This window comes from the organism of the source record quoted next, unplaced genomic scaffold, assembly GCF_019419815.1.
Source record: "Pyrus x bretschneideri cultivar Hongxiangsu unplaced genomic scaffold, Pyrus_bretschneideri_v1 Contig1, whole genome shotgun sequence".
Classification (NCBI taxonomy): Eukaryota; Viridiplantae; Streptophyta; class Magnoliopsida; order Rosales; family Rosaceae; genus Pyrus; species Pyrus x bretschneideri.
The window spans coordinates 1,032,818-1,052,341 of record NW_025999390.1 but is presented as its reverse complement, the minus strand read 5'-3'; the positions used below and the strand labels follow the sequence as shown (position 1 = coordinate 1,052,341).

Sequence of the window (19,524 nt, the reverse complement as noted above, 5' to 3'; positions counted from 1 at the left end):
AAAGGGAAATTAAGAAAGTGCTTAATACTAGGAAACTCTTCATAATTTGTTTCCAAAAACATTAAAAAGCTACAAACCAAAAAGTCTTTGATTAGTTTAAGCACACAGAAATCGACTTAGCTAGTTAATTACTTGATTAATGCGCGGCAGTTCTTTCTACTGAGCTCGTTGTTTCTATGCACCATGTTTACGTGATATATGATCCTGATTTTTTCTAAGAACCCTACGTGTTTAGGGTTTAGTTCGTGATTAGGGTTTCATCAATTTAATTATGTATGCTTTTTGGAAAAAGAAAATGTTTAATACTAGATACTTGGCCCTTGCTTCATCATGCTTATTTAAAAGGTACCACACAAGTTTAGTTTACAAGAATTGAAGGTTACAACTTGCAAACAAAACAGTCCTTAATTAATTAGTTCAAACACACCGAAATCAACTTTAATTAGCTAGTTAATTACTTAATTAACGCGACGACAGTTCTTTCGGACTTCGCCCTTCAATCCAGTGAGAGGATTAATGTTCCCCATCTTAACCATGGACTGAGCAAACTGCTGAAAGAATAAGCGCTCATTGTCTGCATAGGTTTTCACCAGCTCAGCTGCCTTCCTTCCATTTCCAGTTAGAAGCACTTGGTCTGAAGTGAGAAGTCCTTTTCCCATAAGTAGAAGCTGGAAGTAGGTGTTGTCGAACCTTGCAGGGGAAGCAAAGTCCAAGGGAGTGATGTTGTTGTCGCCACCTCTGCTAGGGCAAACTGATTTCAGACCAAAGTAGTAACTTCTTTCTAAAGTCGAGTCCGGTTGGTCGTTCCCGTTTTGGTTGTACAGCCTCCTCTTGAACGTGGAACACTTTGCAACCCCAATTGTATGCCCTCCTGCATTGATATAAAAAAAAATTAATAATGCCTAAGTGTTCAACTTGAAGTTGTGCCGCGTTTAGACTATCGTGATTCGTGAAACAAGTTAGTCTTACTATACGAATGATAGTGTCACATCGTAACAAAAAACCAAAATGTTTCACTTTCTCATAACCATCTAACAATTTGCCCCTCAACTTTCAGTTTGTTTCCGAGCTCCTTTAGGCTTGAATTTGTGCCTAATCGTCAAATTCATCAAATTTTCTATTAATTGGATAAAAATAACCCTCAATTTGATGGGAAATCAACATATTTGACGACATGGGACAAATTAATACGTTTAAAAAAAGAATAGAAAGCTCAAAACTAACTTGAAAGTTGAAGGGAAAATTAGAATATGTCCAAAGTTGAGAGATCCCTTAAATAATATGGTTACAAAAGAGAAAATTGAGTATTATTGGGTACCTGAGAGGGCAACTAAGTCAGTTTCATCAAGACCTTGACGCTTGAAGGCGGTTATTAGGGTTGAGAGATTGGATCTTGATGATGGAATGTTGCTGTTTGAGCTTTTTACACTTGCAGTTTTGGAGTCCCTTCTTCCTAGTGGCAACACCCAATTAGGTCCATCGCTCTGTAATTCCATTCCACCGCATAAACCAACCAAGTTGATCACTTATTAGTAAATTAAGTAATAGTCCAGCTATGTAATATACGTTCGTTCTTTATGTATAAACCGACGTATGGGGGTGTAATTAGTTTGCTTACTAGTACAGTGGATCCCCTAGCAGCGAGAGCGACAATGTCAGCACATGACACAGTCAAGGGACATGCTTCTTCTAGCTCGGCTTTGATCTCATCGATCACTGCAAACCCTCTCAGAGAATTCACGTTTGGAGCTGCCCCCTTTTCGCTTAATATTGTCGTGCTGTTGTCTAGTAGCACCGAGGCGTCACAACCCTGTCGTCCAATCATATCGTATTTTCAGCCTTAGCCATGCATATTTTATTGTACATATTAAAGTAAGTTTTGATTAAAACGAACCTGAGCAAAGCAGTCATGGAAGTGAAGCCTCAGCAAAGAGGCTGCCACCAGGGGGTCCTTCCCGATGGCCCGCTGTAGCACGGAGATGACAATGTCGTTAACCTGAGGGCACGACGAGTGGTAGAATTGTGGGAAAAGACCGTGAGACCCACCCGCCGGAGCATGCCCGCCACCATGATGATCAGTACTAGGTTTACTTCCCCATCGGGATCCCCACCCGAAGTTGAACCCTTCTGGGTGAGCGGCGGAGAGCGTGGCTGAGACCACCAATGTCACAACTACAAGACCTAAGAAAGTTCCTCTGAAGACTGCCATTGATAATTCAAGTCCAAGGCTTTGAGTGTGTGGCTTACTCTCACTGCATGGTGACCAGTTAATTTATAGAGGTGAATTAATGGAAGAAATGGAACCACTCCCCTACCAAATCCTCACTGGACCACCTACTACTCTAGATAACGAGCTATTGACATAGTCAAATTTGATATCTCTACGTGCTCGACAGTGCTTCTGGTGTCACCTGCTCCAAGGAAGAATATTTCCACGTACTTTTTATTTTTCTCTCCTTTTGGCTAAAGAGTTTGCACCACTTTAATCAACCAATATGTATTATTCTCTCAAAATGGGAAAAAACTGGGGCAGGAGTGCTGCACTACGTCATTTGTAGGCCTCGCTTACAAAAGCATGTGATTGTTGAATTTTGATTCCATCAAACCTCACGATTTTTTACACGGTATGAGACCTACAATAGCAGTATTTCAAATCAATCATGCACCACGCACCACTATGAGAAAGTTTGAACACTTAATAATGCATGATAGGCTTAAAATACCAATAACTGGGCAAAAATCCCAACGCGGTTTAAATATTGGGTGTAGGGTATAGATGAAGGTGATGTATTAATTTCTTTGTGAGAATACCATTGCAGCTAAACATACTAAAACTGGAAAAAGTTTCACCTTTGAACAGGATACCACTGGAGCTTCAATTTTGCAGAACATGAACAACTTGACATGATGACACCACAACAACTCGAAAATGGAGTATAAGGTTGGTACGTATATTGATTTCACATTTCTGATTTCAGTTGCAGTGTGACTGATTCAATTGCGATGATTAGGTTCGACTTCTATATGCAGAAAACCTATGTTTTGACAGTGTCTTCTGCCAGCTACAATTTGCTGGTACATCTAACAACCCACGCGGTAACTCGTGTGAATTCGAAGAACTTGAAACAATAAGATGGATATGAAGTCAGTTACATCTGTGGTCTGTCTAGTTTCGAAGGATTTTACACTGACAGAAAACATGATACGATACATATGTACATAATAATTACAAATTTCTCTGTGCGCGATCGTGAACTGATTTTTACCCGTCAAATTAATGAGGGGACTCGTATGATGAGCAACGAGCTCCCACATAACAGTGGATCGTCGATGAAGAAAATTGCGATCATGATATGCATAGTTGCCTCATTGGTGTTAGTAGCCTTGCATACCGCAGTGGTACGTGTGCCTTTATCAGCGTTCCTTTGTCCGTATATTCCTGTAAATATACAAAATGTTGAGAACGATTATGAAACCGAGACGCACATACCAAAATGTTTAAATAAAAAACAACATCCACTGCATACTTACCGTTCTCTCCACCATTCCAACCTTATGTATGGTACTGAGGAGCTCCCCTTTCTCGAACGGGATCAAGGCTTCCACCCATACCATAGAGTCCTGTTAAGCAAAAGATTGCTTTCACTTTATAGATGTACAAACTCCACTATTGAGTATCAAAAGGAAACAATGAAACAAGCACTCGTACCTTCAATTTTTCCTGAACTGCACTGCAGAATTCATTTATGCCCTCACCACTAAGAGCAGATATGCAAATCACATCATCTCTCTTTTCTGCTTCCAACTTTATGCTTTCAGGATTGCTAACCTTATCAACCTGCACAAAAGCAGCCATGCATCATCACTCGTGAGTATCCATTACTAGAACGAAACCTAGGACATGCCAAAATATCCATAATAAAACATCGGTATTAATCTAAGAAGACCCAAGCGCACAGCACGCAAACAGAACAAACACCACACATGTGAAAAAGGAATTCCCTAAGGTGATGGGGATCCTGTGCTTTACAAAGAATTTAAAAGGAAACAAGAAAACGAAAAACTCTAACCACAAAATTCCCAGATATGATAATCAGAGTTTCTTATCTCCCCACATTGCATTGATAACTGAGACATAAAAAAATTAATTAATTAATTAAAAAAAAAAAAAAAAATCACCGTACCTTGTTCCACACCATCAACTTTGGGATTGCGGCCACGTCTAATTCTGACAAAACTTTGTCCACAGCTTCTATCTGTTGCTCAGCCAGTGGATGACTGAAGTTGATATCAACATCTAATAAGATAACAATGTCCGCCATCACAAATGCATCATTTTAAAGGTTTCCCAACTTGTACCTGATATCCACCACATGCACCAACAATGATGACTCTGATATCTCCTCCAGTGTCGCTCTGAAGGCAGCAACCTGTATGATGCAGTTTAGAGTAAAGAAGTGAAAGACATTATCAGCTGGACTGATATTGAATTTTCATCCATAAAAACATTTTCTTTGCAGTAAAGTTGAAAATGAACAATGGAAGAGAGAGAAATGGTAGCAGATTCATGAATATTGTCCAAGCATCTTACCACTGTAGTTGGTAACTTCTGAATGAAACCAACAGTATCTGTGAGAAGAAACTCTTTCCCATTCTTCGTCTGGAAGAAAATGAAAGTCTTACAACCAAATGGAAGTAAAGTAGCACAAAATTATAGTACATGAACTATAAAATTTCCAGCATAAGACTAGCACATCTACTAGAAAAAGACTAAATCATGCTACATAGACCTGATGCAAAAGTACCTATGAACAGATTCGTTAATAACTAACAGATTACATGAAGTCCAAATTCTGAATTATAGGACCCAAAGCTGCTCATTGTCAGTGGAAGAATCAAAGATGGTATAGCATGTCAATCAAACTTTCATGCAACCTGAAGCCTGTTCGGTACTACATCAAAAAAAAAAGTTTGCGAAAATATAATGTCTGCTTCTCTGACTATTCAGTTGTTTATACCATAGATAACTCATAATCATGAAATAAGAAATTCGCTGAGTACAATCAAGCTACCTGAACCCTTCTTGTGGTTGGATCTAGGGTTGCAAATAATCGATCCTCAGCAAGGACATTGGCTCCGGTCAATTGATTTAAAAGAGTACTCTTTCCAGCATTGGTGTACCCAACCTAGTTGCCCAAAGCATTACAGGCACAACATCAATAACAGAAAGAAAGAATCATCCTTATAATTGTGAATTCAACAATATTTATGCTATTTACTTACCAAAGATACTACAGGGACAGGTACAGAAAGCCGCTGATTCCGGTACTGCTTTCTATGCTTTCGAACAGATTCTAGCTCCTTCTTGAGAACACCAATCTAAGCATCACAGACATGTTTACAAGTAAATTAATTCCCAGATACAAATCTTATTTTACCAAAAAGAAAAAGAAGAAACAATTAGCCTCAACTGGAATCTGTAGTTTGTAATCTACAATTGCTAAAGAACGAACCACATTTCGATGAACTTCCATCTTTATCATGCAACGAATTACTGAAATATTGATGATTTATTCAACAGGCTTACTTGAGTACGTAAGATACGCTTATCCACTTCAATTTGTTTCTCACCCATCCCCTTAACCTGTCCACCGGCTTGACGCTCAAGATGGGTCCACATTTTTGTTAGCCGAGGTAACTGGTATTCCATTTGTGCCAATGCAACCTAGAAACATCACAATCGAAAATTGTCAGCATCAAAATTGTGGAAAATATTATTTTGTTATTAAGTTATTACTAGTTAACATAACCGTACCAAGTAAGATTTTGGCATATTTTAAAATATAACAAAACACATTATTACTAATAACTAAAAGCACAATGATTAATTGCCTGTAAAGCTGCTTCATGTGTTGCAGCCCGCTGGTTAAAAATATCCAGAATGAGGGCAGTGCGGTCACAAACTCTAACCTCTCCACCAAACGCCTTTTCCAAATTGCGCAATTGCCTAAAATAGTAGCATTTGAATAAAAAGACAAAAAAAAAAAAAAAAAAAAAAATCTAACATTCAAAAATTGCATCAATAGGTATCTTCACCAAGAATAGTGTGTTTTCGAAGTTAAACAACGCTGATGAACAAAAGACTCATATAGCTTTTCAGAATAACACCATGCTGAAAGTGTGTGGAGACATGCATATGATAAACAGTCATATTTGTAAGGTTTTATTGAGATTTAAGCAGAGAAAAATCTCCATATTTCTCAAATCAATGCTAAAGCGAAGACCATTGAATTCTGGTCCAAATCATCTAGTAGGCATAGCAAATTGGTAGATACCCAAGATAGGGAGTAAGTATTGGAAAAAATAAAACTGTCCAACTCATAGAAATCAGGAAATCCTAGCTATTCTTAGCATGATATTGGGGAATCTCGTTGCTATTACGAGAACAAGCACGACATGTATGCTTGCGTATTCGTCCATGGGTCAAATTGGATATGTAATTATTGGAATAATTGTTGGAGACTCAAATGGTGGATGTGCAAGCATGATAACTTATATGTTGTTCTATATCTCCATGAATCTAGGAACTTTTGTTTGCATTGTATCATTTGGTCTACGTGCCGGAACTGATAATACTCGAGATTATGCAGGATTATACACAAAGGATCCTATTCTCTATAGAAGCATAAACATGCATGAAATAACTATAATATCATTATGTTTCATACCCCGCTGATAGCTCATCATCGAATATCACAGTCTCCACACCCAATGCGTTAATTGCACTCTTGATTTCTGCAACCTTGCCAGACCCAATATACGTCCTCGAGTTTGGAGAAACGAGTCTGCATTACATATAGGCATTAGGGATTGAACACAGGTGACCAAGAAGAAACAATTTAACATATGTACTAGCAAGTAGCAACTAGGTTAAAAATCAACTATACTAGCAAAGAAGCACGTCGAAAACTACCTACTTTTGATACGTGGAACCAACAACCATAAGTCCAGCAGTATCAGCTAGCTGGGTCAATTCCTTGAGTGATTCCTCCACACCAAACGAATCCGCTGTACCGCGTTTGTGCTCAACACCCACAATGTAAGCTTTTTCTTCGAAAACCTGCAGAAAAAATGGCAATGAAGAAACACAAAAGAGATTGCTCAGCCTCCCCAACACCTATCAAAACAAGGAATTTTATCCCAATTTATCAAAAATAATTTTCCCCCAAACTACTTCCTTTCAATTTCGCCATAATGTAACTCTTCCCAAATCAAAATTTCTATCTTCTTCTCGAGAAACAAACACAATCTCAAAACAAAACAGTAAAAAGCAAAAAGGAGTCCGACCGACCTCCCTTCCGTTCCTAAGCTTGAACCGATTATCATCGCCGCCCTCGTCCTCCTTCTTCTTCCTAACCCTAGTCGCCGGAGCTAGGGGTTTATCATCCTCCAATTTGGCGTCCACCACTCCACCAACGACTCCGAGAACCTCTCCATTTCCGGCCTCTACAACATCAATCGACGGCGGGTCCCCCACCGACACGTCTCCCGGTTCCACAACGCCGAGGCCGGGCTGGACGGCTCTTACGACGACGAATCTAGGAGCAGCAGCATCGGAATATTGTTTGCTGAGCGCGAGAGAGAAAATCGGACGACTGAGTTTCGCGAGAGGGCGGGAAATGAGATCATCGTGGAAGAGAGGGGAGGAACGAATCAGAGAGCAGCAGAAGCATGCGCTCATGATCGGAAATTTGGTCGGAGAGAGAGCTTTCAGCTTTCCACTTCCGAAGAGTCTCTGGCTATCGTTGGCTTGCAGGGTGTTCTCTCGCGCGTTCTTTCCTACAGGCCGCAAATTGTATATACGACGTGTCGTTCTTTTCAACTTTGGAATATTTTCCGAATTGCCAAATTTTTCGCGAATTTTCGATTTGAGGGACGTTGTTTTTTGTTAAGTTCGTGATGAAATCTCCTTTGAGGTGGTAAACTGTAATTGTAGTAAAATTTCATGTGGCCAATTGAAAAGTTTTTAATCTCTCTTTCCAAACAGAGACGACGTCGTAACGTCGTTGCACAGGCCTGCCCCAGATTGTACCGCAAGGGTTTAGCCCGCCGGAAAACCCACCCAAAAGCCCACACTACTTTCGCTCGTTCTCCTTTCCCTGCGATGTGAAGACCGAGGCTGAAGACCTCCGCATTTCCAGCCGTTTTCTTCCAGAAGCCCCGTCGTGCAACGCCGTGTGATGAACTGCGTGTCGCAGGTCTCGTCGTACGCAGCGGCCATTTTCCGAGCGACAGGTCGTGCCGTAGGAACGAGCTCTCTCTGCGGACCTTCTTCCTGGAAGAGAAGACTCGACCTTTACGCCGGGATTAAGCCGATCAGCATAGAATCAGCGCTAACGACATTTCGTATTCAGCCGTACTCGTCGGCTCGAAGCAGCGGCGGAAGTAAAACGACGCCGTCCCGGTCTCGGCGGAGGAAGGCCGATTCCGAACCGGTTATGGAACCGGAAAAGGAGGGATTCTATGTAGTACGGAAAGGAGATGTCGTCGGCGTTTATCGTAGTTTCAGTGATTGTCAGGCTCAGCTGGGTTCTTCGGTAAAATTTAATTTAATTTAATTTCCCTTTTTTTTTTTGCTTAATTCGTTAAATGTGATTGCATTGAGTTTAAAACAAAATAAAGAGTGTTAATTCGCCGTTCTTTTTTTATTTGATTAGATATGTGATCCTCCTGTTAGTGTTTACAAAGGGGACTCAATGCCTAAGAGCACTCAAGAATATCTTGCTTCCCGTGGACTTAGGAATGCCCTTTACACTGTAAGAGCTGCAGATTTGAAAGATGATCTTTTTGGCAAGCTTGTGCTTTGCCCACTTCAAGTAAGATTTAAAGTTTTTCGCTTTTCGGCTAGTTCAATTTTGTTTCTTGTTCTTTCTCGTTGTAAAGTTGTGCTCTTTCGTGATTACGATTTTATGTTGTGTTACATTCTAGGGTCCAACAGAAGGTGGAACATCTGTTATGGATGAATCGAAAAAGAGACCCCGTCAAGTGTCTGGAACGGAAAATGTGGTAAATTTTGGAATCACAGCAATCTTTGAGCAATAAAGAACTCTGGTTACCTTTGAGGTTCTGTATTAGAGTTTCTTTGTATATAGCAAGCTTTCGTCACAAACTTTATCAGTGTTTATTTATATCTGTGATAAAGATAGAATTTTAATAGTTTCGTGCACATTTTTCTGCCATGTATATGTTGTGTCTCTATTATATATGAATATATTGTTTACAACCCTACAATCCCTATTCAATTGTTAAGCAAACTGTTGTAGGTCGATTATTGTCTTTGCCCTGGAGGTCCTATTTTAGATTAACTTTGTTTTGGCTGTTTTTAGTTTACACCTTTGTTCAATGCTTTGTAGGAAAGAAATGGTTCAACTTCCATATCAGATGATCCGTCTAGAAAGCTTGCCAAGATAGATGAATCTGCTCTGGCTGAATTACCCCCTTTGGACAGTGTAAGTTGCCTTTTGTCTTTCTTTGTTTTCATTATATCACATTATGAAGCAGATGCAGCAGTATATGGCAGAAGACGCTGGCTGAATTTATTTTACTTTCTTGTTAATGAATAACCTTGACCAAATGTGGAGTTCTCAGTTAACCATTTTCTTAAATTTCTGTGTGTTAATTGTCATAATGCTTTTTCGAATTGGTAGGGTGCATGTACTCTTCATTTTGATGGTGCATCAAAAGGAAACCCTGGAATAGCTGGTGCCGGAGCTGTGCTGCGAGCAGAAGATGGAAGATTGGTATACATTTTACTTTTAGGATTATCTTTTCTTATAAATATTCGTCTTTTGAAGACTCTAACCATGCTTTTCCTCATGTAGATCTGTAAAATACGTGAAGGTCTGGGTGTTGTAACCAATAATGTTGCCGAGTACCGAGCTGTTATTTTAGGGTTAAAATGTGCTCTTAAAAAAGGTTTTACAAGGATTACTATCCAAGGCGACTCCAAACTCGTGTGTATGCAGGTTGGTTAGTATTGTGTTTACATTCTCCTGCTTAAGGTGGTTTACGTTATCTCTGTTTGTTTGATACTTCAGCAGTTTTGCGGTTTTCCTTTTCCTTTTATTCCTTGTTCTGTGTTAACTGAGAATGATAACTGGACAGATTCAGGGTTTATGGAAGGTGAAAAACCAGAACTTGTCTGATTTGTACGAAGAGGTGAAGAAACTGAAGGATAAATTTCTCTCCTTCAAAATCAGCCATGTCCTAAGGGTGAGCCAAGCCAACTCTATCTGTCTATTGTGATATATGATACTTTTGTGGGTTTGTATACTAATACCACGTCAGCTGGCGGCTTATGATGTTCTAACATGTTCGTGTATACCTTCAAAGGAAAGAAACACTGAGGCGGATGTTCAAGCAAACTTGGCAATCACTCTTGCTGGTGAGACTTTAGATCTGTTTTTTCATTTATGCTTTCTGTGGATTATGCGTATGGTCAATTGAGCTAATTTTTTTTATGTCTTCATGTTTGCTATTTTATGTCTTCACGTTTGCTTTTGCAGATGGTCAAGTCCAGGAGGAGGAGTGCGGGAAGTAGTTTATACAATAGTCTACTGCTGGTTATGTTTTAGGTTTGTATCAAAACTTATAAGATATCATGAAAATTTCTTTGCTCTTTGGATTAAAGTTCAACCTTGATGCAGGTGACCTATTTTTCGAAGATTAGACCCTGATGAGACAAGGGTGTTCAGGCTTCCAGCTCTGTGTAACAATTTACAATGTAAAGCATGATTTCGGCCGCAAAACTGAAGCTTCTGTTTACATGCAATTTTGGAGACGGATTATTTCTGAAATTCAAGCCTCGGATCAAATAACACGCAATACAAAGGACGGAGATTCAGTTTGACAAACCACAGCCGAGGGAGGAGATGCGAGCAGAATATGAAAATTTCTTACTAGCATTAATATTGAATTGCTTTGTTTGCCTGAATTTTCTTTCCAGGTTTCTGTATTTCTCGACGCTATATGTTCCAGAATCAAAGGTGAGTTTTCGAATATCAAAATTTCTGCTTTCACCATTGCAAAGAGAAATTTTAAGACCTGATTTCCAGTTACTCTCACAAAACCAAAATCAACAGTTGCATATGGTTAGACTTGAGAAATTGAAAATCATTACAACTTCAGTCATTAAACTTCTACTGGTAATTTTTACCATCAAACATATCAGATTTCTACCCCATTAATTCTCTGTCGGATCCGTGTTGCCTTCACCGGTCAGGGAACCGCCGGCTAAAGAGTTAGAGTCCTCTGAAGACTCCCCAAGCTCTTCCTTGTACATCTCTTCAATCATAGGTTTCCACAGCCGGACGCGCGCATTTATGAACCAATTCGAGACCTGAAACAGATATAACATTGATCATCACAAAATCCGACCAAAGTTTCATATGAAACTTATTAGGACATAACCAAGTTGTTGGAACTTACTTGGTTCTTGGACAGCCCTGTTTGTGATGCCAACAGCAGCTTTTCGTTGTCATTGGGGTAACTGCACGATCAAAACCAAGTTAATTACAATAATTCGGATTAATTCCAATGAAGGGTTGATTAGTTTTTGGATTGTTTACGGGTGGAGGAAGTGTTCGAAAAGCCAAGTGCGAAGAATCGCAACAGAGGTCTCTGGCAATCCACGAATCGGTCTGAAAGCTTGGCGCTGGCTCTGAAAAATGCCGAGCTGTTGAAGGGACATTCTCTTGTGCCTGCACTCTCTGTCAAACAAGTTCAGTTGCGATAACCCGCCACTGATTTTCGGAACATCTTGCAGCAGCTTTCGCTTCTCGGCATAGATATGAGAAACTATGCCATCTCTCAAGCTGCAAAAATGCCTGGACATGGCCTTGAGAGCCAGAGCTGTGTAGGACTTGGCTGCCCCTTCCCCTACCACCATCTCAAATGATGACATCACTTGTTCCATTTGATGGTAGTACTTCTCACATCTGTCCTCAACCTTGAAAACATTAAACAAATTAATTCTCCGAGCACAAATGTTCGATGAGATCAAAATGCTAGGCAGTGTGTCTAACCTCTTACACCTAAGGTCAAAATCCCCATTTCCGTAAATTACACTAGTTTGGAATATCGTCTTTTCAAAAACTTATACTAAGCATCAAGATTGTACCTGTTCCAACAATGTGATAAGGTTTGCAAGCCTAGCCTGCATTTCGTGTTTGTCGGCATTCATGAGCCCACCATTGCAAGAAAGCTCTGCTCTCAATTCAGAGGAGAGCCCCATACCGCCTCGCCGCCCTTCTCCATACAATTTCCCCACATGTTTCTCATTGCTAATGTCAACCAATTGTCCGCCAACATTAACAATCTCTTCCAAGAGGGACTGAGCTGGTTTAAGATATTTCGAATTCGCAATGACAGCAGCTAGAGATTCTGCTCCATAAGAAGTGGAGCAAGATCGATTCAGCGCACTTGAATGCGAAGCAAGCGTGCCTTCCATGAAGCAGTACTCGTCGCCTACGTGCTCAACTCCCTGGTTGCAAGCCTCCCCGGATTCCTCCCCAGTGTGGAAGTTGTGGTGCCGGTACTGGCCAGAAGGAACAAGCAGATGGGAACCGAGGGAGAGCGAAAGCCGCTGCACTTGGTTCTCCATTGCTGCGCCGGTAGGAGCTTGAACAAGTCCTACTGATCGGGACATTCTTTCGCCAAGGGAGTGAATGCTGGGGAGAACTCCGAGAGCTTGTGGAAATGTGGTACTAGTTTGAAACGCAGGCGGATAAGCGTCAAGGTGCTGGCTTTCGAGATGATGGTTTTGAGCAGAAATGGAGTCTGAGATTATGAACTGGTGGAAAATGCTTGAGGAGGGATTTGGGGGTGAGTCTTGTGACACCATTGCAAACCAGAAGTTGAAAGCTCAAAACTTTCAAAGGGGAGAAAACCCAATTGAAAGTTTTAATTCATGATCTAGAGAGAGAGAGAGAGAGAGAGAGAGAGAGAGAGAGAGAGAGATGTGAATGTCAAGGAAGAAAGCAATGCAAGCATAGATTGATCAGCCCAGAAATAAATAGTACTTGGCGCATTAGGTAGAAGGCCATCTCAAAATCTTTGGTGAATTTGTTGTTATAAAAAGGCTTAAAAGAAAAGCACTTTTGACAAAAGGAAGAAAACCCCAATTTGGTGAATGTAAATCTGAGAATTTGAGCTGTGAGAGCAGAGAAATTATGACCCTTTGAAGTTTTAATTCATGATCAATACAGAAGACAGACAGAAAGCAAAACAAATAGCAAGAACCAATCTGTGATTTGGGTTCTAATGAAGAAATGATTCTCTCTCTCTCTCTCTCTCTCTCTCTCTCTCTCTCTCTCCCTCTGTGTGTCTCTGTGTGTGTGTCAAGAGACAACAGGCCTAATCTAAATGTAAGCAGCAGCAGCAGAAAGCTAGAAACATAGACTTGTGCTAGATCCTTAAAGAAGGCAGGTTAATTGGGCAAGTAAAAACAGAGAAAATGACAAGAGAAAAGAAGATGGTCCCAATTTCCCTGACTTATAAAAAATCAACAACCAAAAAGCATCAAAGCCTCCAGCTTTAGTGTCTGCACTCACATTTCCTTGGGAGCCTCAAATCTACTCTCCTTCATTTCTCTCTCTAAACAGTGTATGTCTTTGTCTCTTTCTCTCTCCTCACTTTCTCTCCCCTGTGAAAGCCAGAAGGACAAGAGCTGCTCTCAGCTAGATCAGCATGTTAAATTGTTCTGTTCATATACAGTGCTGGGTATGCAGTGGAGGACTGTAATAAAAGGAGGGAGAGGCGAGGAGAGGAGGTGAGAAAAAGTGGGGTGTCTTTTGCACACTCCCAGTTCTAGGATTGTCAGCTTCTGAGCCTCTAAACACATGGAATATCTACTTTTTCCTGTTAAGCGTCGTATTCTTGCTTCATACATATTACATAGAGAGAGAGACGTTGAAATGACACTGATTTCACAATCTTTCAAATCAATGCATAGATAATAAAGAAGGGTTCTTTTGCTTATATTAAGCGGAATTCTATATATCATTGCAACGATAACAAAACTAATCATAAAGTCTCATTCTAGTTAGTAGCATTTTTGTTGTAAATAAGCTTTTCATTGTGTTAAGAATAGCAAAACTTATGCAGAATTGACTAATTAAAACAGAACTCCCATTAAACATGATAAGAAACTTGTGGTGATAGGAGTCAAAATGCATCGAGTCTCATGGTTTTTGATAGATTATCTTCACATGAAGTGATTTGGATGCTCCTATAGAAAGATTAGCAAAACTTACGTAAAACTAACTAATAAAGGTTAACTTTCTCGTCTAATCTAATCAACATGAAGTCAAATGAAATTAAAATACAGATAAGTTGGCATGACCTGCCCTTGCTACACAAGGTTTTCTAGAGAGAGAGAGAGAGAGAGAAGGGGGGGTAGGCATTATTAATTGAGGGTGAGGTAGGTGTGCTGATGAGACTAATTCTAGTTTTTCTGAGTGTGTGTTACTATTTTTAGGTGGTCTGATCGGATGCTTTAGTAATGATTGCCATCTTTGTTCCTTTGGCCTCCTCCACTTGTCACTCTCTTCTTCTTTCCAACTTTGTTCCTTGTAAAAGTAATAGGACCCCCCCCCTCCCCCTAAACTCTAGGCCCCACCACCCTATAGATTAAAGGTGTCTCTGCCTTATCTGCAAAACCTGTACACCCCTCCCAGTAAATTTCAAATGCCAACAGTCTTCCGCCAGAAAAAATTGTTCCCGTGATCATATTTCTTTGGGATATCAGCCCTCCTATCCGATCTCCTTCCAAATCCATCAGAAAAATCGATGCTTGGATATGCATGCTTCTGCATAGTCCCATGAGACAGACTAACATGCAATCGTGTGTATACCTCGTTGTATTTGTTTCTGTCCTGACATCAATTGACATAAAAAAATACATTTGATTTTACGAAATTTCGTAAAAGAAGGAGACTCGCATGTAATTGCATAAATCTTTTTATATCTTACTCTCTTTTAAATTATTACGTATTGAGAGAAACATATACTGAGAGTACACAACAGATTTCACGACCCTCGTTAAGAAGACATTCTTGTGTACAACCGAACGCGTGCAACATTCCTCTTAGGGATAGACATGGGTGATATAAAACTACAAAGAGTTGCAATTTTGTAGTTGTAGTTGCACAAACACGTGATCCAAAGCTTAGTACATCATATTTTCATCTCATAAAGGGGTACATCTTTCTCCCGACATGTCACATGAGAATAAAAACAATTACTTCTTATTACCCTCGATTTCATGTAAATTTCCAAATAATGCAAACCAAAATTGTAAACAAAAATCAGGCAATTCTTGTATCAGACTTATTTCCAGATGAGATTACACATTTTGAGGTCGCACTTGTACAGTTTCCAAGTTCCTTATTCAATGAATGCACAAGATATTCCTTCACCTTATATCTTTACAAAACTAGTTTACGAATATGCCTAAGGCTTCTTCTTCTTCCACCAAGCTCTGTTATATTACACGTTGGTACCAGTATCATACACACATCTACATCTACACCCACTTGCTAGAGCAGCGAAACAAGTATTCTGTTTCTCGACGATCATTGCCTGAGGCCGCTTACCGCCCAATATTTGGAGGCGATAATCCTCTCGGACTACAAAATCAAGTAACGGGTGGGTATTGCCAAACCTGTATTAAATGTTGTTGCTCCGGATCCTCATAGTGGCAATCCAAAGAAGTTACCGCATCATTAGCTCTTACATGGGATCCGGTAGATGGAGGAAAGGCATTGTGTTCTTCGCCATGCCGTAACTCCAACGCAAGTGACACATCGCTGCCAACTGTGAAATGATCCAACCTTGGCATGTCATATGTGGAATTGTGACCCAACTTCGAGTCATGCAATTTCCCTGGTTCAATACTATCAGCAGTTGCGGATATCAGGCTTTCGTGCAACTCCTCTTTCCTGTCCTCAGATGCTGAGAAATCAACTCTTGCTTCTTCCTTGAGTGCGTTTTCAGGTGAAGATTTCGAATCCATGTCCAGATCACCGAATTCTTCTTTGTATATATCCTCAATCATGGGTTTCCAAAGGCGTACCCTTGCATTGATAAACCAGTTGGCAACCTGATAACGGACAATGCTAGTTATGACACTATGCAAACAAAACAAGGGTGTGATGAAATGTTTCAAGGTAAGCTATGATATTCAAGTGATACGAAGAAATTACAACATTGAGTCAAACATTTTGATGGCATTGAAAAGGAAAGAGCAAGGATTAAAGTTCACATTTTCAACCGACTGATAGTTGAATCCCAATTCAAAACCGTGCACATTTAAGAAACCATAACGTAAAAAATAAATAGTGATCCCATAGGAAGAAACCTAGAAGTCATCTTACCTGGTTTCTGGTTAATCCAGTCTGCCTTGCAAGCATAATCTTTTCTGAATCCTTCGGGTAACTGGAGGGACACCAAAAACCACAAAAGAATCAGTGACCAAAGTTCTTAAGAGATTGCCATGTATCATTTTCAATTAAGGCGAAAAAGGTGCTCAAGTACATACGGAAGAAGGAAATGTTCGAACAGCCAGGCACGAAGGATTGTAACAGAGCTTTCCGGGAGTCCTCTCTGAGGCCTCCAAGCATGCTGCAATCCACCAAGTTGCTGAAATGCCCTCTGCTGTCTGAGCTGTTGGTCCACATAGCGGAGGCGGGGTATTACTGATCCTTGACCATCAGATGAATTATCTTGCTCTCCCAGGCTTTTCCTCGTCACTTGAATTTGGCCCTTGATTGCGTCACGCAAACTGCGAAAGTGACGTGAAATTGCTTGGAGAGCAAGGGCAGTGTATGGTCCAGCAGCCCCGTTCCCTGCCACCTTGTCAAAATATGACACCACGGCTTGCATTTGATGGTAATATTGTTTGTATCTTTGATCTACCTGCAATACGGCATATCACTTAATGACCTTGCAAAATAAGTAACATAAACAGGATTTAAAGACCCAACATGAAACAAAAAATTCTTACGAATTGTGGTTATTTACCTCATTCAACATGGACAAAAGTTTAGTCTTCTTGTTCTGCAAATCCTGCCGTTCTGATGGTGATAACTCGATAGAAGAGACAGCGCTTGATTTGCTAGGATCTGATGATCTCCGTAAATGTTGATCACTCCCATCAGTCTCTTTGGTACCGTCTATTCCACTCCGCTTAAAGCTCTGGTTCTTGTTCAATCGAGACTGCTTCAGAGCCTTTCGGACATTTACCACTTCATCAAGCAACTGTTGTGCTGCCTTGAGGTACTTGGAGCTTAACATAGTGTTTGCAGAAACTAATGATTCGTCCAAGTATGCTTCAGAGTGCATTTCTTTGGATCCCGACGAACACAAAGGATTGTAGAAAGCCTGTGTCTTGACAGCCTCATGGCCACCTCCATATAACCCCGATGCCAAGCTTTCGAAGTTTCTAAACTCCTCGCTTTGATTGTACTCGTCACCCTTCCCTAGCACTGGAGCATTGCTCAAAACCGAAGACAGACTTGAATTCGGATACTGGTACTGAAACAACGGCAGAGATACTGTTTGCGGAATTTGGGTGGAAAGGCTGAGAGACAATCCATGATCCTGAATACCATGTTTCCCAATCAAGGAATCGCCGCCAATGTCACAATCCCTGACTTGATCACTCGTTGGCGGAATAAACATCATTTCATTCCTAACCCCCTCAGAGTCAGGATACTTCTGAGGGGGCAAATTGCCGCCAGACAAGACCTCGGAGTAGGATCCGGCGGCATAAGAAGCCTGATTCAGATACATCATCATGTTTCCGGGCGGTTCGGGGTCCCCTTGATAAGGGTTCAGTAAGTTCTGGTTACCCAAATTCTGGAAATAGGTAGCCATAGCTCAATAGCCTAGTATCTTCTTCCTCTGTCTCCAAATCTTTGAGTAAAATTCGGGGATCCAATCCAAATTACCGATCTTTCTCACAAATTAAACGATAACCAATCGAATTGGCGATACCCATTTAATCAAATTACTGATTCCTACAAAAAAAAAAAATGAAATTCATCAAATTTACCAAACGTAAAAACCCACCAAAATTACCAAAAGCAAAAACCTAATTCAGAAGATATGCAGACAGGGTTATCAAACTAGAAGACAAGCAAAAACTGCTAACCCAAATTTGAAATAATCCAAGGTGAACTAAACCAGTGGAGATTAGTGCTAATAATCAATATTAATACTGATTTCATAACCAAAATACTAACATAATCAGCATAATTAATCAAAAAATGGAAAACAGAGAAAAAGTTAAGAACTGAAGCAGCAGGGGAGGTGAAAAATCGAAATACCTGAAGGAAAAAAAAATGCAGAAACTTTTAAGACTTGGAGTTGAAGGAGTGGAAGAAGGAGAACAACAAGAACAAGAAAACTGTAGCTATCTTCTTCGGCTTTCCAGAATCGGAGACAGACACGAATCCCGAGAGAGAGAAATGAGAATTCCCGAACAAGAACAACCTCCTTATGATTGGAACAACGGCACCTACTTCGACCCAGTTTAAATATATTTTATTAATGCCCAATTGAATATCAACACCAACTCGAGTTTTTTATTCCCCGAACGAATTTAAAAATTCAAATACTCTGTTTTTTGGTGTTACGACAGAAAAACCATTAATTTTAACCATTACTATATTCCTTCTTAAACGAGAGAGAGCGTTCGTAAGTGTTCTTGTAATTGTTGATAATTAAATTAATAAGTAACGTATTTTTACATAACACGTCACATAATTTATAAATGGGAAATTTGAAAATTTTGTAACAGTATTTTTTTTTTTAAATGGAAATATTGGTTTGGCAATATGTATACGCTAGCACAGGAAAAAAAAAAACAGAGGAAGAAAGTTCTTGAAGAAGACAGAGTAGAGAGAGAAAGGGGGGAGAGAGAGAGAGTTGGGGAGTGGAATGTGGGTGGTGGAGTGGAATGTGGGTGGTGGTGACTGGGTGAGGGGTGGCGGCTGGTGGTGGTTTGCTTAAGAGGATTCAATCAAACGTTGTTACGCTAATGGTTAACTGGTAACCACCGTTTGGTGAGTTAAGTGAGTCGATTCTATTCTCTCTTGAATTTTCTTTATTCACTTTTTTAAAATTGCAAGCATAGGACTTTTTTTTTTTTTTTTTTTTTTTGTGAAATTTTCACCTGAGTATATATATTTTTTTATTTTACATTAATCACCTAAACTTAGGTTGTGTAACAATCTAGTGTATTTGATGTCGGAAACTTGTCGAAACAAAATACGATATATAATTTAAATATCATTATGAGAATAATGAGAGTTTAAAATTGTTACATAAACTTAGGAAGGCGAAGTTTCGAACTCATAACGCTTGAGTAAATAATGAGATGGTTATACTAGTAACTGTATAGAGGTGTTTTTTTTTTAATAATAAAAGATCACACATGTTGTACATACAGGTAGTTAAATCCAA

The 19,524-nt window shown here is 39.9% G+C and overlaps 5 protein-coding genes across 6 annotated transcripts; 1 reads left to right on the top strand and 4 right to left on the bottom strand.

Moving 5' to 3' along the window:
- Positions 1-334: 334 nt before the first annotated feature.
- LOC103928523 (peroxidase 9) lies at positions 335-2,297 on the bottom strand. Its single transcript, XM_009337575.3, has 4 exons — positions 1,895-2,297; positions 1,619-1,810; positions 1,319-1,484; positions 335-871 (listed from the first exon to the last, which is right to left on the bottom strand). The coding sequence occupies exons 1-4, from the start codon at positions 2,207-2,209 to the stop codon at positions 459-461; spliced, it is 1,086 nt and encodes a 361-aa protein (XP_009335850.2). The 5' UTR covers positions 2,210-2,297; the 3' UTR covers positions 335-458.
- Positions 2,298-3,110: 813 nt separating this feature from the next.
- LOC103928484 (GTPase HflX) lies at positions 3,111-7,841 on the bottom strand. The gene is made up of 13 exons (XM_009337532.3): positions 7,352-7,841; positions 6,978-7,120; positions 6,729-6,845; positions 5,893-6,007; positions 5,588-5,725; positions 5,284-5,379; positions 5,073-5,186; positions 4,592-4,660; positions 4,360-4,430; positions 4,185-4,278; positions 3,710-3,838; positions 3,532-3,621; positions 3,111-3,439 (listed from the first exon to the last, which is right to left on the bottom strand). Exons 1-13 carry the CDS (start codon positions 7,739-7,741, stop codon positions 3,347-3,349), a joined length of 1,659 nt encoding a protein of 552 aa, XP_009335807.2. The 5' UTR covers positions 7,742-7,841; the 3' UTR covers positions 3,111-3,346.
- Positions 7,842-7,997: 156 nt separating this feature from the next.
- Positions 7,998-11,058, top strand: LOC103928494. 2 transcript variants are annotated; one of them, XM_048577778.1, is made up of 10 exons: positions 7,998-8,597; positions 8,718-8,876; positions 8,989-9,066; positions 9,414-9,509; positions 9,708-9,800; positions 9,882-10,025; positions 10,165-10,272; positions 10,348-10,444; positions 10,566-10,634; positions 10,707-11,058. In XM_048577778.1, exons 1-9 carry the CDS (start codon positions 8,241-8,243, stop codon positions 10,598-10,600), a joined length of 1,167 nt encoding a protein of 388 aa, XP_048433735.1. In that variant the 5' UTR covers positions 7,998-8,240; the 3' UTR covers positions 10,601-10,634; positions 10,707-11,058. The 2 variants fall into 2 exon arrangements, with proteins under 2 accessions (XP_048433735.1, XP_009335818.2); XM_009337543.3 differs by having other exon boundaries at positions 8,003-8,597; positions 10,393-10,444.
- LOC103928514 (BEL1-like homeodomain protein 11) lies at positions 10,705-13,910 on the bottom strand. The gene is made up of 4 exons (XM_009337563.3): positions 12,179-13,910; positions 11,628-12,007; positions 11,488-11,548; positions 10,705-11,398 (listed from the first exon to the last, which is right to left on the bottom strand). Exons 1-4 carry the CDS (start codon positions 12,899-12,901, stop codon positions 11,243-11,245), a joined length of 1,320 nt encoding a protein of 439 aa, XP_009335838.1. The 5' UTR covers positions 12,902-13,910; the 3' UTR covers positions 10,705-11,242.
- Positions 13,911-15,365: 1,455 nt separating this feature from the next.
- Positions 15,366-18,983, bottom strand: LOC103928474 (BEL1-like homeodomain protein 3). Its single transcript, XM_009337522.3, has 5 exons — positions 18,387-18,983; positions 17,080-18,077; positions 16,598-16,974; positions 16,434-16,494; positions 15,366-16,159 (listed from the first exon to the last, which is right to left on the bottom strand). Exons 2-5 carry the CDS (start codon positions 17,932-17,934, stop codon positions 15,695-15,697), a joined length of 1,758 nt encoding a protein of 585 aa, XP_009335797.2. The 5' UTR covers positions 17,935-18,077; positions 18,387-18,983; the 3' UTR covers positions 15,366-15,694.
- Between the last annotated feature and the right edge of the window lie 541 nt (positions 18,984-19,524).

Excerpts from the sequence above, each read along its gene's own strand:
- LOC103928514 (XM_009337563.3), bottom strand. The coding sequence starts at position 12,901 with ATGGTGTCACAAGACTCACCCCCAAATCCCTCCTCAAGCATTTTCCAC. Across the intron at positions 11,549-11,627 it reads TTCGAACACTTCCTCCACCC|TTACCCCAATGACAACGAAA; the intron begins GTAAACAATCCA and ends TTGATCGTGCAG. Across the intron at positions 11,399-11,487 it reads CAGGGCTGTCCAAGAACCAA|GTCTCGAATTGGTTCATAAA; the intron begins GTAAGTTCCAAC and ends TATCTGTTTCAG.
- LOC103928474 (XM_009337522.3), bottom strand. The coding sequence starts at position 17,934 with ATGGCTACCTATTTCCAGAATTTGGGTAACCAGAACTTACTGAACCCT. Across the intron at positions 16,975-17,079 it reads TTTTGTCCATGTTGAATGAG|GTAGATCAAAGATACAAACA; the intron begins GTAAATAACCAC and ends GCCGTATTGCAG. Across the intron at positions 16,160-16,433 it reads CTGGATTAACCAGAAACCAG|GTTGCCAACTGGTTTATCAA; the intron begins GTAAGATGACTT and ends GTCCGTTATCAG.
- LOC103928484 (XM_009337532.3), bottom strand. The coding sequence starts at position 7,741 with ATGAGCGCATGCTTCTGCTGCTCTCTGATTCGTTCCTCCCCTCTCTTC. Across the intron at positions 5,726-5,892 it reads CACATGAAGCAGCTTTACAG|GTTGCATTGGCACAAATGGA; the intron begins GCAATTAATCAT and ends TGATGTTTCTAG. Across the intron at positions 3,440-3,531 it reads TTGGAATGGTGGAGAGAACG|GAATATACGGACAAAGGAAC; the intron begins GTAAGTATGCAG and ends GTATATTTACAG.
- LOC103928494 (XM_048577778.1), top strand. The coding sequence starts at position 8,241 with ATGAACTGCGTGTCGCAGGTCTCGTCGTACGCAGCGGCCATTTTCCGA. Across the intron at positions 8,877-8,988 it reads TTGTGCTTTGCCCACTTCAA|GGTCCAACAGAAGGTGGAAC; the intron begins GTAAGATTTAAA and ends GTTACATTCTAG. Across the intron at positions 10,273-10,347 it reads AAATCAGCCATGTCCTAAGG|CTGGCGGCTTATGATGTTCT; the intron begins GTGAGCCAAGCC and ends ATACCACGTCAG.
- LOC103928523 (XM_009337575.3), bottom strand. The coding sequence starts at position 2,209 with ATGGCAGTCTTCAGAGGAACTTTCTTAGGTCTTGTAGTTGTGACATTG. Across the intron at positions 1,485-1,618 it reads CTAGGGGATCCACTGTACTA|AGCGATGGACCTAATTGGGT; the intron begins GTAAGCAAACTA and ends ATGGAATTACAG. Across the intron at positions 872-1,318 it reads TGACTTAGTTGCCCTCTCAG|GAGGGCATACAATTGGGGTT; the intron begins GTACCCAATAAT and ends ATATCAATGCAG.